The sequence below is a fragment of the Rhodnius prolixus genome, unplaced genomic scaffold (assembly GCF_049639745.1).
Source record: "Rhodnius prolixus isolate KJV_2025 unplaced genomic scaffold, Rpr scaffold_1, whole genome shotgun sequence".
NCBI lineage: Eukaryota > Metazoa > Arthropoda > Insecta > Hemiptera > Reduviidae > Rhodnius > Rhodnius prolixus.
The window spans coordinates 57,353,545-57,368,000 of record NW_027411581.1 but is presented as its reverse complement, the minus strand read 5'-3'; the positions used below and the strand labels follow the sequence as shown (position 1 = coordinate 57,368,000).

General features: G+C 36.0%; 1 protein-coding gene across 1 annotated transcript in view; it reads left to right on the top strand.

The window, feature by feature from the left end:
- LOC141446000 (uncharacterized) overlaps positions 1-10,699 on the top strand; it is a 43,287-nt gene extending 32,588 nt beyond the window's left edge. Inside the window, exons 3-4 of the mRNA XM_074112323.1 lie at positions 9,556-9,707; positions 9,803-10,699. Of these exons, the coding sequence (XP_073968424.1) occupies positions 9,556-9,707; positions 9,803-10,547 (897 nt within the window). The 3' untranslated portion in view covers positions 10,548-10,699. The remainder of the gene's footprint in view (positions 1-9,555; positions 9,708-9,802) is intronic.
- The last annotated feature ends 3,757 nt before the right edge of the window (positions 10,700-14,456 follow it).

The following is a 14,456-nucleotide window of genomic DNA, read 5'->3' as shown; positions in this document are numbered from 1 at the left end:
AAGGTTGTGCGCGGGCGTAAGAAAGAGACACAGTGAAAGAGGGGAGAGAGCGCGATGATGAACTAGTATTTGGTTCAGTTCGCCGTATCCAAATAGTTGCGTACATCAACCACCTCTTTTACATCTTATGTGTATTCTGTGAGAATTGAAAATTGAAATTGGTAGCGATTCTGTTACTTCATTTTATGGTTCTTTCTCATCCGAAACATCACCACTACATTTCCTCTTCGTTCCTTAGCAGTTAATGTTTGTTAGTAATTACATAGGCTCCCTGGCGTGATCGATATTTACTTCTCTGAATGACGAAGTAGCACTGGAGCAACATTGGGAAGAGGTTCCTGAAGAAGATTCCAGAAGAAGTGGCTAGTCCGCTTCCGCACTACTGTGGTAACGTCTGTTCACTGCCGGCTACCAAAATGTGAACACGACCTCGTCTCCCTTTAAAGGAAATGCTCATCGTTTCCATAGTTATTTTACGTATCTAAGGCTACTAAATGAGCAGAAAACCACAAATATTCCATAAGCTGGAATCCATTTAGCTTCACTAATACTTTTTGCGCCACCAACCCTGGATTTACCGTTCCTAATTGAGTTTATTTAAAAGTTTAAATTAATGTAGAATTTAAAAAAACATGAAAAAAAAATATTGTCTTTAAAAATTCAAATTCATCGCAATAAAATGTTTCATTTTCCATATTTAACTGCATTTAACTTGCAAATAATGCATTTTTTTTTTTTTGTAGGTTTTAGTATCAGGTTAAAATGTTAGGCGACCTCTCACGGTATTAATTTTATGGCAAATAGTTAAATAAATATGGCCTAATTATATGGTTTTGAAAAACTTTTAATTACAAAATCTCACAATTTTGCTTAAATCATTATTTCTAATTTGACAGGGATTATTTAAGATGATTTGCCAATGAAATGAGGAGAAAACCTTGGGTGAAAATGATTGCTACAATTGTACAAACACCTGTAAGAATGATATTTTTGAGAATAATTTTCTGCTCCTCCTGAATTCCATTTAAATTAACAATATCTGAAAAAAAGATGAATGCAAAAATTAAGAGCACCCCGAACCCACGGCCGTCGCCTTGCAATAATCAAGTGTTGTCAATAGTAAAACTAATTGTATTGCTATGTTCCTGGAAAGTTTCAGTGGTGAAATTTGATTGGAAATTGTAGTTTTCAATAGAAATTGCATGATTTTAGAAATTTAGAGATCTACTGACGAAATGTTTTGAAGCCATGGCTCTGTGATTGTATTTGGCGGGTTGATTGCTGATTGTTGATTGATTTTTTTTGTGATTGCAAGTTGAACTGAAGTGTTTTGTATCGCTTTTTTTTTTTCTGGCTTCTTGAGTTATAAAAAGATTGTTCAAGATCGGTGTCTATAGTTCGGTTAGAGACCTAAAATGGGGCGTTTACTATGGATCGAAGTATTTTATATTTTAGTGATGAAATTTTTTGAACATTAGTGCATTTCGTTGAACCCCACAGTTTTATTTCTATTTCAGGCGGGGCTTAACGTCTAACTACCAATTAGATGTCGTGGACGGAGACGACTAGCAAACATATGTACTTTACTGTAAATTTCTTTTATTTCACCATTAAATAAAATCCAAGGCCTAAGACCGGGAATCGAACCTACTAAACCAACAATACATCTTAGCATTGCGGGTCTAGCCTATACCGCTCGGCTACCATCCATGTGCTTTAAATATGTCATAATGGACGGAATCTGAGAATTGGTATTCATTTGTACTTCTTTTGACACCGTAAGTGAGCGTATATGAAGAAATAGTGCACTTTAGATCAAGGAGTTATGCATGAGAAAATTTTGTGCAAGAAGAAGGGTGTTGCGTTGGTTAGACGCAGTCAAAAACAAAATTTCTTAGCAATAATTGAATTACTTTAAAAAAATAATTCAACTGTTTTTTAAGCCCTCAGTTGCAACGTGGATAAAAATGAATCCACCTATTAAATGCTAGAAACTATTCAATATTAAAGATGGCTGGAAGCTGGTGCCTCTCCGCCAAAAAAAAGAAAGATCTACTGGAATGATCATGACCACGGTTTTCTGGGATGCAAATGAGATTAACTTGGAAATGCTGCGGAAACTTCTAGGCTAACTAGTGGAAATGATTCGTTTTAGCCTAAGAAGGATTTTGCGAAAGGAAAGAATCGACGATTATTGAAGAAAATTCTTTTAGAACTTTAGATAAAGTGCATCAACCTAAAATTAGAGTATATATACAGGGTGAACCAGTAAGTATTGTCCATAGGCCTACTGTGTGTAGTACATCTGAAGAGGAGTTCATTGACGTATTGGCCAACTTCATATTTTCCACTGTTTTTGAGTGACGTCACTTTAAACAGACGTAATTCATCAACAGACCTAAAATGGGGCGTTTACTATGGTTCGAAGTATTTTATATTTTAGTGATGAAATTTTTTGAACATTAGTGCATTTCGTTGAACCCCACAGTTTTATTCCTATTTCAGGCGGGGCTTAACGTCTAACTACCAATTAGATGTCGTGGACGGAGACGACTAGCAAACATATGTACTTTACTGTAAATTTCTTTTATTAACCATTAAATAAAATCCAAGGCCCAAGACCGGGAATCGAACCCAGTACCACAATACATATTAGCTTCGCAGGTCTCGCTCTAACCGCTCGGTTACCGTCAGTTTTATTCCATTCGCTTAGATTTGTTTTAAATAAATTATTCTTTTATCGTCTAGAGACTGTTTAGATCTATCGTATAAAACTTTTTTTTTCTTTGGAGTTCAAACTTATAAATCTACAACTTAAATTCAAACATTTTTTTGGAAAATTCAGTTAAGGTTACTTTTTGGGAGAGTAAGGAGGGGTAGAATGCCTCTAAAGTGCCAACTTTCTGTAATGTACAATCCTATTTCTTGTATAGAGTTAAAAGTACCGCTAAAATTCAACTAGGAAATTTCTCGCCCAGGAAGTGCCTCTTTAATAAATAGATTGTTCACTTCCTGAAACAAAATGGCTGTTAACCGTTTCCGTAAACTATGTACATACCTTACACTTATATTTACGTAGTTTTCTTTTATCATTTTTTCTAGAATATACTTTTTCAAGATGATTTTTGGGAGATACTGAGGTGCGATCAATAAATTCTCAAACTAATTTCTTTCTTCGTACCAAACATTTCGGTAAATATATTTACCTTTTTCAAGGTATTGTAAACTTTGTGGAGTTTAATGTTTTAAACTACATCATCATAACTTTTGACATCATCTTCATAAAATCAACAGTTATGATGATGTAGCTTAATTTGTTTTTTTTTAGAATTTATTGACCGCATCTCAATATCCCCCAAAAATCATCAATTAACAAAGGACGAAAACCAAAACAATCATACTTTTTCAAGGTTATTCCTTTTTTCCCCAGCGAGAGATTAGAATAGGCTTATTTCTGGTGTTACAATTCAATGTAATGTATTGTTTTACAATCTACACCGTTTAATGAAAATTTTGTCTCAAAATATTCAGAGTTTGTAAAATATTTTTGAGATAGTAGTTTGCAAATTCCAAAAAGAATATGATAGTGAGAGTCAGAGAGTTCGCGCCATATTATTTTTTTGAAGTTGTTAACAAAATTGGAAGGCTTTAAACTGAGCGGTATAAGTGGTTGGAGGACTTACAGACAATATTGACACAACAATAATCAGATAAAAAGATTCGTTAAAGAATTCCCTTCTACATCATTGCAAAAGATGATTTTTGTATATAACTTTGCGACTATAATTGAATGAACAATGATGCGAATGAATGAACTGAATAGAACGAAACGTACAATGAAATCGGACAAAGCTAGGCACATAGTAATGCTAATAAAATACTTCTCAGAAACGTGAAAAATGAGCAGGCCATGTATAGACAGGATTACTATAATTGGTAAGGATTAGTTTTTAAATTATTTGACATTTAGAAATATTAAGAAAGGATTAAAATATAAAAAAAAAAAGAAAAACGAATCAAAGAGACATTAAATGACGACTTACCGTCTTGCAAATCTTCCTTCTTTCTTTACAATGATTCCTGTAAATACATTGATAAGGTAAACATTTTAACTGGGATTAAATGTAACTACTTGTTATATATGGTCCAGTTTACAGCCTCCTGAACTTGTATCATCTGTTTGTGCGGGAGGAGATTACTTGTAAAAAAAAAAGATCATATGCACACAAAACACATGAGTTAAAAGATTTATGGCTCATGCCGACCACCCATATCAGTATGTTGTGAGTTTGCTAGCAATCTGCTAGTAAAAAGCCATTGTTCTTGGGTGCTTAGTCGCGAGCGCATGAATGGCGGTGCACATTGACTGTGCTTATGTGCACCTCTTTACTACTTAGAGCTGCATTTATTTAATAAAATGTTCTGGTGACGAAATCCCTCACATTCTGACTACATTCCCCTAGGATTTCTGCGATCTTCCCCCCCCCCCTAGTTGAAATTTAGTAAAAGTTTCCTTCAATATAGGAAACAGCAATTAGTGTAAGTAAATTCAGAGTGAGTGAACGAGGGAATGCATTGTAAGTATAGATTTAATGAGTGTGATTGTATTTATTTGGATGGAAGTATTTATATGCATGAGTCTGTTTTCATTTATTAGAACGAGTACTGAATAATTCTTTGTTTTCCTCTTTAGTGCAATATAGGGAACTATTCCTCATCATTCGTAAAGGGATTATCATAAGCCCTTAGTGGTATGATAGTGGATTCTCAGGCCAGTAGGTGCTATAAGCGTTCCGTTATAGTGAGACTGACTAGTGTAGGGTCATTCAGAAGCATTGTAAGGCGAGAAGGATCTTAGATGTTGATGAGGAATATGACGTCTCAGGACTCTTCCTTAAAATAATTTTTCATTATAAGAATTCCAATCAAAAGCGTAGAAGATAAACCGGTTGCTAAAACTAAATAAATCTTTTAAAAGATAAAGATTTCCCGTTTTATCATCTTTCAAACTGGAATTTTAAGAAGTTTAATTCTCGCTACTGGGTGGTAACACTGTGCATTTAATAGAAATGACACTTTATTCCTACCTCCTACATCCACCAATCCCAAAGAACTGCCCTGATTAAACAGTGTTTTTGAACATAGTTTTTAAACAACTGTTATAGCCAATCAAATCGTCGATCGATTAGCTCATCACCAGCTGAAGTGGTTTCCAAGAAACTCGTGGAAAGCTGGAAAAACTCTTCGGATAATTCGCACTTTTCATCAAGTAATTTCCATCAAACTCAGAATTACTGTAACTAACATGTAAGTGATTAGAATGATGAATACAAATTATGAGGCCATATTTTGTGAATATATTAGTTATAAATGCTAAGTTTGTGTCCAAACTAGGCACTTTAGAAGCCTCAAGCAATCACCCCAATTTTCGTCAGTAGTAACCTAAAATGCATTTTCTTAGATAAGTGTCACAAATGTGAGTTATCGGCCAACATGTTCACAATCAGGTGACACAGTTTATGTAAAGCGATAGTGTTATTTGCGAGAAAATTGAAAAGAAACGAAAAACTGATGAAGATTCATGCAGTAAAATGGCATTTACCAATGATTGATCAAGTCCAATAGCTTATAACAATGTCCCCTGATGGTGTCCAAACTAAATGTCAAATTTCAATCACCTGCGATGTCCCATTTTTGATAAAATCTCACACGGACAAAAAAGCAACTCAAAACCGACCAATTTTTATTTTTGGAACTTCTGGGTTCATTATTAAACGAGCAATTTCGGTTAAATCTCAAAATAAAATTCTGCATTAGATTTAGCTAAAAATAAAGAATGGCAAAATTCAGCTGTTTTTGTTGCGCCATTTTCAGTTTCTATTTGACAAAGAAGGTGTACTCTGATTCAAACAATTGAGAATCTTTTGAATCTTTTCAAAATCTTCCTTTTTTTTTGAATAATTTTTTTGAAAACGTATCTATTGATTCGGGTATTATGCTTTAGATTTCTTACTTTTTATACTTCCATTCTTCTCAATAGATTCTTTCATCTCTTTCTCTCAATTGCGCCCCTCTTTGCTATTATCTATCGCGCAACAAAACCTCGCATAAGAACTAAAGTATAAAAAAAAAGAAAAAAAAAAGAAGAGAAATATCTTTTGTAACGCAAAAGTTTTTAAAGATAAGAAACGAGCGGATACTCTTAGCCATTCTTATCTGTAACTTCGTCTTTTATCTTCCTGTATTTACCCATTCCCTCCCCTCTTGCTATTCTCTTCGTCTTTGGAAGTTAAAAGAGAAGAAGAAGAAGGAGAAGAAAAAAAGCAAGAACTCAAAAGCGCGAAACTCCGAGCCAATCGAAAGAAATCAATAGTGCTTTCGAGAGTGTTGGCCAAGTGTGCTTCATGTTGGCTTCATAGCTTTTGAAAGACCGTTGAGGCTTATTCTTTAAACTGTTGGAAGAAGTAAATAGAAAGAGAGAGCGCGTGCGAGAGAGAGAAAGAGCGATGGGCGAGGGCAAAAACGGCGACTCACTCACTTTTACAATGGAAACCGGTTTGCCTTTAGTATTAAATAGTCGCTTTAACCAGCTTTGTGTGTTATATTGCTTTAGAGTTGTACAGGTGCGTGGTGCAGCGTAAGCAGCATTGCACTGTCTGAATTCTTCTTCATTTTTAAGACTTAGATCTGTGTTTCTGGCTCTTAATCAAACGGCGGAGTCTTAGCAACCCCAATATATAAGTACATCAGCAATCTTTCTGAAATTATAACTTTAACGGGATGGATTATTTCAGCATTTGGGGGCCAGAGAAGAAAAAGTGTTCACCTGTTACTTCTTCTTGACTGCTCAGCGAAGAACATGGAATTTCCTGCAACTACTGTGTGGTACAGGTTCTTCAGGTAGCATATCATGGCCAATTAGCATTCAGAAACGGCAAAAACCAACCGAGGAGAGTTGCAGGAAAATTCCATCATTCCTCGCAAATAGTTCTTCCCAATTCCTTTCCATCTCGTTTGTCTAAGTCTTGAAGATGGTCGTTACTGAAAGAAACTATTAGATCGGGTTGTCCTTTTTCCATCTGTCAGGCGGTCACCCAGCTTATTACCGTAGTCCGGTATTAACTGAATACCATTCGTTTCCCTACTCTTTCTACGTATTGTTAATGTACTTTACAGGCTGTCCTCAGCCACTCCTCTTTAATTTCTGACTAGAAAAGCGCAGGTATGACTTCATGGGAGACAAACAATAATCTAAATTTCTCCTAATCTTGATCTTAGATAATCGAGACTTCTATCTAAATGAAATTTCGAAGTAATTTGCAATATCGTAAATTAATTAATGTTAATAATTCCATGTTTTAAAATTTAAATTGTAGTAAATAAAGTTCTAGTGACTGTTCAAGCCAGGTTTTCTTTATTTTATCCTAAAGCCTATCCTGCTATCCCAATTAAACAGCTCGAACTCTTTCCTCTTTAAGCCATTCTGAACAATCCACCACGACGTCTAAAACGACGTTGGCCTCGTGATCTTCTATCACAGATGATAATTCCATTCATTCAAAATTCCCGAGAGTATCTGGTTCCCGAGCACTAGCTGATTTCTCATCTTTCTGTGTCCGTACGGTTGCGTTATGCACCGACTATGTCGGGCCGTTTTTGCATCATGTAATGGTAGTTTACTCTGTCAACTCTTTGCCTGATAAATATGTTTTTGTTTATACAGTTAGCAATAAACATATATACATACTCCCATTCAATGTACAGCGTTGAGACCCCCAAAGAGCATATCTACATGAGATTCCGAATCGAATGACACCTCATTCTTGAAAATCGGTTCGCGTATATAGGCGCTGCGTTGTTTACAAAAAAAAAATGTAACAATTAGGAGAACAAGAATAAGAACATTTTCTGAAAATGCCGTTTTTGCTCATTTTCGGCAACTTTTTTCTCGAAATCTATTAGATCTAGGTAATTGCAAAAAAAAAAAAAAAAAAAAAAAGTGACAGCTATAAAGGAGGATTTGCCCTATATTATAAAGAAAATTTGGGAATTTTATCTTTTATAGTAAAAGAGGAAAACATTGTCAAAGTTGGGTGTTTTTCAACGTTACGCTTTTTCGTGCAGTTTTTGACGATGAACCCTTATACAACTGTCCTACCGGACAGTTTTAATATATAATTTTAATGAAACAATGCAAAGAAAAAATGCTTCTTGAATTGACAAAGAAGATAAAGCCATTAAAATAAAAATTGGCAATAAAAAATAAAGGCAAAAAGAACCAAAGTAAGTAAAAGATGACGCTCAGTGTAAGAAAGTTATTAAGTCGCCCTAGGAGTTTAAAAGACGATAAAGAAAAGCAAAACTGGAATAAAGACTAAATGTGTAATTTAAAATACAGTACTAATAAACAACACTAATAGTCTTCCAGTAGTTTAGATGAAGTCATTATTTTGTGTTTAGTAATAATATTAAATCAATAGCTAGTAGCTTTTAGTTTTTTATTTATTTTTTATTTTTGTTTGTTTATTTTTCAAGAAATGCTGAACAATATCAATCGGTTTATATTTCAAACAAGCAATCGGTAGTATGTTATTTCAGTGTTATCTATCCAGATCTATTTGTGAAGCTCAATCTCACAGTATTCAACCTAGAGTTTATACATTCACTGTAGAGTTTTATGAAGCTTTATTTTGCTTCAGCTTTAAACTTTACAGTTCCTTCCTCTCCTCCATCACAGCTCTTTTTAAAACACTCCAAGAAAATTGAAAACCAGTTAAACCATGGATTATGTATGCAATTTTTATGCTCTCTATACGCATATATATGTTCTGTGTGTGTTTATGCATTACATACTAAAGATCGCTACTATATAGTTCTACCTCTCAGCCCCCAGACAATAAGTACGCCTACATCTTATTGGAGGTACCTGTCTTATTTATCTGTATTACAATATATATCTGGATGTTGTGATACCTGTTAGTGGTATCTGTATAATGATTATTACTTTATTTCTTACATAGAGTGCATTTACATTTAACCAGAATAAAACTGGCTATACACTAGTTTTATGAATAGTTATTTTTTTAATTTAAGGCTCGTTAATATATTACGTCATTCTGGAGCTTTTCCAGTGCACTGCCTACCTCCAGAAGTGTTCTCTATTTATAGACAATACTGACCATACTGGAAGGCATTTAACAAAAAATGTAATGTAATTTTTTGTAGTTTTATGTAATGTATCCAGGCTCTGTCTAACTGGCTCCCAAGATGGCAATCATGGCCGACTGTCATTGTGAAGCATAGCATGATTTTCTTTTTCTTTTCTTTTATTTTTTTTAAGGCTCAGTTGGAGTGATTGATCCTTATTTACTTCCTGCTGATTTGGTGTTTGGTACCGAAGCACCGATAATTTTCTTGATTTCCGCAATGGATCAAACTTTAAGAGTGATAAAGAAAGCAAAAAAAATCCAAATAATTTTCTACGCCACTAAAAATTATTTAGCAAACTAAACGTTCCAAATATTTAATTTCTTATTTCTTTTATTTTGATTTTAGAGTTTCTTCGGGCGAACCTACAACAACTTAAGCTCAATCTCTGAGTGCAAGAACAACGGAGAGTGTGTGATCAACAAGAAGAACCGAACTTCCTGCAAAGCATGTCGACTGAGGAAGTGTCTGCTTGTAGGAATGTCCAAATCTGGTTCTAGGTGAGTTTAATTTAAAAAGGGTTCTGGAAAGGTAATTTGTCGTTTAGTGAAAAAAAAAAAAAATGTTATAATTTTACTGTTTTGAATTTGTTTAGGTATGGACGGCGGTCCAACTGGTTTAAGATACACTGCCTGCTCCAAGAGCAGGGCAACCAAACGCAACAGTTGAAGTGGGACGAGGATAACAACAATGTGAAGGGAAGTCCAAGTAAAGAGCCGGCCACGCATGCGCACAGTCCATTGTGGCGACTGCCTCCCGGGCTACATCCGGGCGCCCCTTTGCCGCCTCTTTTCGGCTTTCCACCACCGCCGTTGCATCCCTTCTATCTGGCCAGACCACCGGCACCGCCTCCAGTACCAGTTCCTACACTGCCTCCGACCTTACACCCTGCCCCACCGCCAGTATTACATCACCATCATCATCATCAGCCACCTTCACTGCCTCCACAGCAACCGCCTCCGCCTCCATTACCGCCTCCTGCACCAACCACCACCAATAATACTACAACGGCAGCCCCACCACAAACTTCTATAGCTACTCAATCGCCTCTAGAACTATTAAGAAACCTAGGTCCTGTACAAGACAGCCCGATGGATCTAAGTGTTAAAGTGCAACAGCAGCAGCAGAAAGGATCAGGTGGTATCGGTTCAGCAAGCAGTTGCAGCGGTGCTCCGGCTGGCTCAAACAGTATGGCCAAACTGGACGACGCTCAGGAGAGTGAAGATGATGAGGACAATCAAAACGAAAATGATGACGACCTGAGCAGTGAAGAACTGCATCATTTTCAACAGCATGAAGATAAGAAGACACCTTTGGATCTTACGTGTGTAAAAACGTAAAAGACTTGTCAGGATGTCCATTCATTTGGGCATAATAAAGAAATCGACTGTCTTAGGAATTAATTTTCAATTTAAAAAAATTGATGGGCAATGAAAATTTTTTAAAAGGCTGTTGATGCTTTTAAAAAGCATCCTTTTTTTCTCGAGAAAATTCTATAATTTTCCAATGTTTTATCTTTTATGTATGTTTAATAAATTAAACAGTAAAATAGTTCCTGTTTTTAGTCGCGAGTGATAGTGTAAAATCTTTTAGAAAGTGTAACAGGAATCTTTAAAAAACTGATTTTTTTAAAAAAAAACATTTTATCTCAAGAATAAAAATCAAAAAAATTCCCAAAGAGTATTTAAAAATTTCAGTTTTAAACTGATAATCAGCTGGGCGATTACATTCAGCTGTTCAGCATATCAGCTGACAAATTGTTCTTAGAGATGGGTGTTCGTGTGACAAACCCGCCCTTAGGTGAAATTAATAAATAAGAAAACTAAAGCTCAATTTTTTTTTCTCTTTCTCTTTCTCTTTATATAAATATCTCTTTTTGTATATAACTTTAGTTAGTCAATTTTTGTAAATAAAAAATATTTGTATTCGAAAAAAATACAGTTAATATAATTTAAAAAACAATTCTAAATGAATTAAAAAAATAGAAATAAATAAGTAATAGTGAAAAAAAATTAGTGCTATATTTTTTAAGAATGGGATTATTTATTGAAACAAAAAATTGAATGAACTATTTGAATAAAGGTTACACTTAACCAGGTTAAGTGAACCTTTATTTTCTGTTTTTTAGAAACAAAATAAATATTTTAAAAAAATATATAAATTATTATTTTTTCATTTATTATTTATAATTCCCTTTGATTGTGTTCTAATGATTTGAAGGCGTTCTGCAAGAAAGTGCAGCCCCACTTTGTTCTCGTTTTACCCACTTTACTGCATTAGTTAGTATTCATAATTGCACTATTGCAATGTTATCTTTTAAATTGCTAATAGCCCACACAACGAATTGACCTCAATCTCAGGTAAAAAACGTTGAAAAGGCTACTCGACAGACGATCAAAACTGACCCTGACGAACAAACAATCACTCTATATATCGCTCTACTTGCCCCAATACGGACGTACGGAATACAGCTCTACGGAAGTGCCAAAAAAATCGATCAACCGACTTCAAACCTTACGAGGGTCGTTTGAAAAGTCCGTGCAAAGTCAGAGAGATAGCATTACTGGCGCGTATCGAGGTTATGTTTGGTTAGTAGCATCTCTTGGAAGAACACATACCAAGTTTCAGCCAGATCGGTCTATTTCTTTGTGTTTGGCATTCGTTTGAATCGAGGAAGTCGAGTGATTTTCAAAAAATGGTCGAAAAAGAATTTCGTGTGTTGATTAAACACTACTTTATGAAAGGCAAAAACGCCTCAGGAGACTAAAGAGAAGCTTGATAAACATTATGGTGACTCTGCACCTTCGATTAGAACAGTTTATAAGTGGTTTCAAAATTTTCGGAGTGGTCACAAGTGACGCTGAACGTTCTGGACGCCCCTGTTGAGGGTTACTACTCCAGAAATCATTGATAAAATCCATGATATGGTGATGGATGACAGAAGAGTGAAGGTGCGTGAGATTGCTAGTGCTGTGGGCATCTCGAATGAACGGGTACATAATATTTTGCATCAACATTTGGAAATGACAAAGCTATCCGCAAGATGGGTGCCGCGATTGCTCACGCTTGACCAAAAACGAAATCGTGTGAAGTGTTGCAAGGACGGTTTGCAGCTGTTCCAGAAGAATCCGCAGAACTTTAAGCGTCGTTTCGTCACTGTGGGTGAAACATGGATACATCACTACACTCCTGAGACCAAAGAACAATCTAAACAATGGGTTACCAAGGGGGAATCTGCGCCAAAAAAGGCGAAGACCGTTCCTTCGGCCGGAAAGATTATGGCGACTGTCTTTTGGGATTCGCAAGGAATAATCCTCATCGACTATCTGGAAAAGGGTAAAACTATTACAGGTGCATATTACTCATCGTTATTGGACCGTTTGAAAACCGAGCTGCAAGAAAAACGCCCACGATTGGCCCACAAAAAAGTCCTTTTCCATCACGACAACGCACCAGCTCACACCTCAGCAGTTGTGGTCGCAAAATTAATGGAAATAGGGTTTCAACTCGTTTCACATCCTCCCTATTCTCCAGACTTGGCTCCCTCGGACTACTATTTGTTCCCCAATATGAAGAAATGGCTGGCGGGAAAAAGATTTTATTCAAACGAGGAGGTGATTGCAGAAACGAATGGCTATTTTTGAGACTTGGACAAATCCTATTATTCGGAAGGGATCAACAAACTAGAGCAGCGTTGGGCGAAGTGTATAAGCCTAAAAGGAGACTACGTTGAAAAATAAAAAAGGTTTACCCCAAAAAATTAAGTAGTTTTTATTTTTGCACGGACTTTTCAAACGACCCTCGTACAATCAAAAATTCTAAGAACAATAGTTAATGGCCCCTTTCTACGTCTCCAATCATACTATACACTTTGATCTAAATATTCCTCTCGTCTCTGAAATAGCACCAATCTCGATACACAAAACTCCACTCAAATCTACACGGTCATTACAACCCTCGTGATCCCGCAACATGTCTACTGCAAACACTTCCTTCAAATCCACAGCGCAGACTGAAGTGGCTGTGGCCATGCGACCATCACAACATAAATAACGCCGATCTCCTAGGATGGTTGCTGTGTAAGCTTGCCAATGTGGCGAACTAACGGCTTCCATCACTGGATGGTCGTCGTTCACTCCACTCACGCCTCTTGGCGCACATCCATGTGCGCGCACGTGTATGCAAGTGCATATATGTGCGTGCACGTGTATTTGCGCCATTTCCTTACCCTCATCCTTTTTGCTTGTTACATCTATTACAGTTGCAAAATAAACATAAACATTAAAAAAAAAAATTGCTAATAGCAACAACTGTTATTTTGTTTTGACAGATACGTGTAAGTTATTTAGCCAATAACAGCAGTACAACATTACCAAACCAGTTGTGTGTTGCACTTATTCAGATAACCAAAACGGAAAATTTTTAATCGCATATGATTCCTTAAAATAACAGGAAAATCGCCCCCAAAATAAATCTAATCAGACAAAATGCCATTTTCCAGGTGATCAATTTTGAACTGAACCATATTAGGTCTCCTGTCGTGGGTTATCTCTACCGGAAGTCACTCCATAACCCGACAGGGCTACTCCTCTGTCAGTTTCTTCTTCCGTTTCACTCTTCAACTCAGTAAAAACTATCTCATTCAATCATTTCAAAACCTGTGAGATCATTTTTAGCTTCTTAAAAAGTATCCGTTTTCCCAACTTCATCATCCAAGTTTCCGTCGCAAAATACATCCAGTTCCTTAATTAAAAAAAAAAGATATTCTCATTTTTTTTTCAGTGCCCTGCAGTTTTTCTCGTCACTGCCAACCTCTATCCATTACAAGAAGCTTCTAGAAAGCTTGCTGTCGAACCCGAGCCCTCCACTTGGAAAACCAGTACGCTAACCTTTTGGCTAGTTCTTTCCCTCGCATATCTACCTGCTTAAAACCATCTTCAATGGTACTAAAGACGTCTTTCATCTTAAGTAGGAGTAATATAAATAAAATTTTGCTGAAAGCCATTCTTTCAGCACATTAAAGATTAATGAAGAAGATAGGAGCGGTTACTGGACGATAGTCGAAGAAGCAGGAGCTATGTGTTACCATCCCCGCAATTATGAACACACCAGTCCAGTGAGTCATAAGCTGAACTTATTACAAACATTTGGAATTGCAAATTAAGTTCCTCAATTGTTTCAATGATAATGTGCACGTTACTAGGAGAGCTGAGAGTAAGATGTATTCGTATAATATAGAGGAATACTTA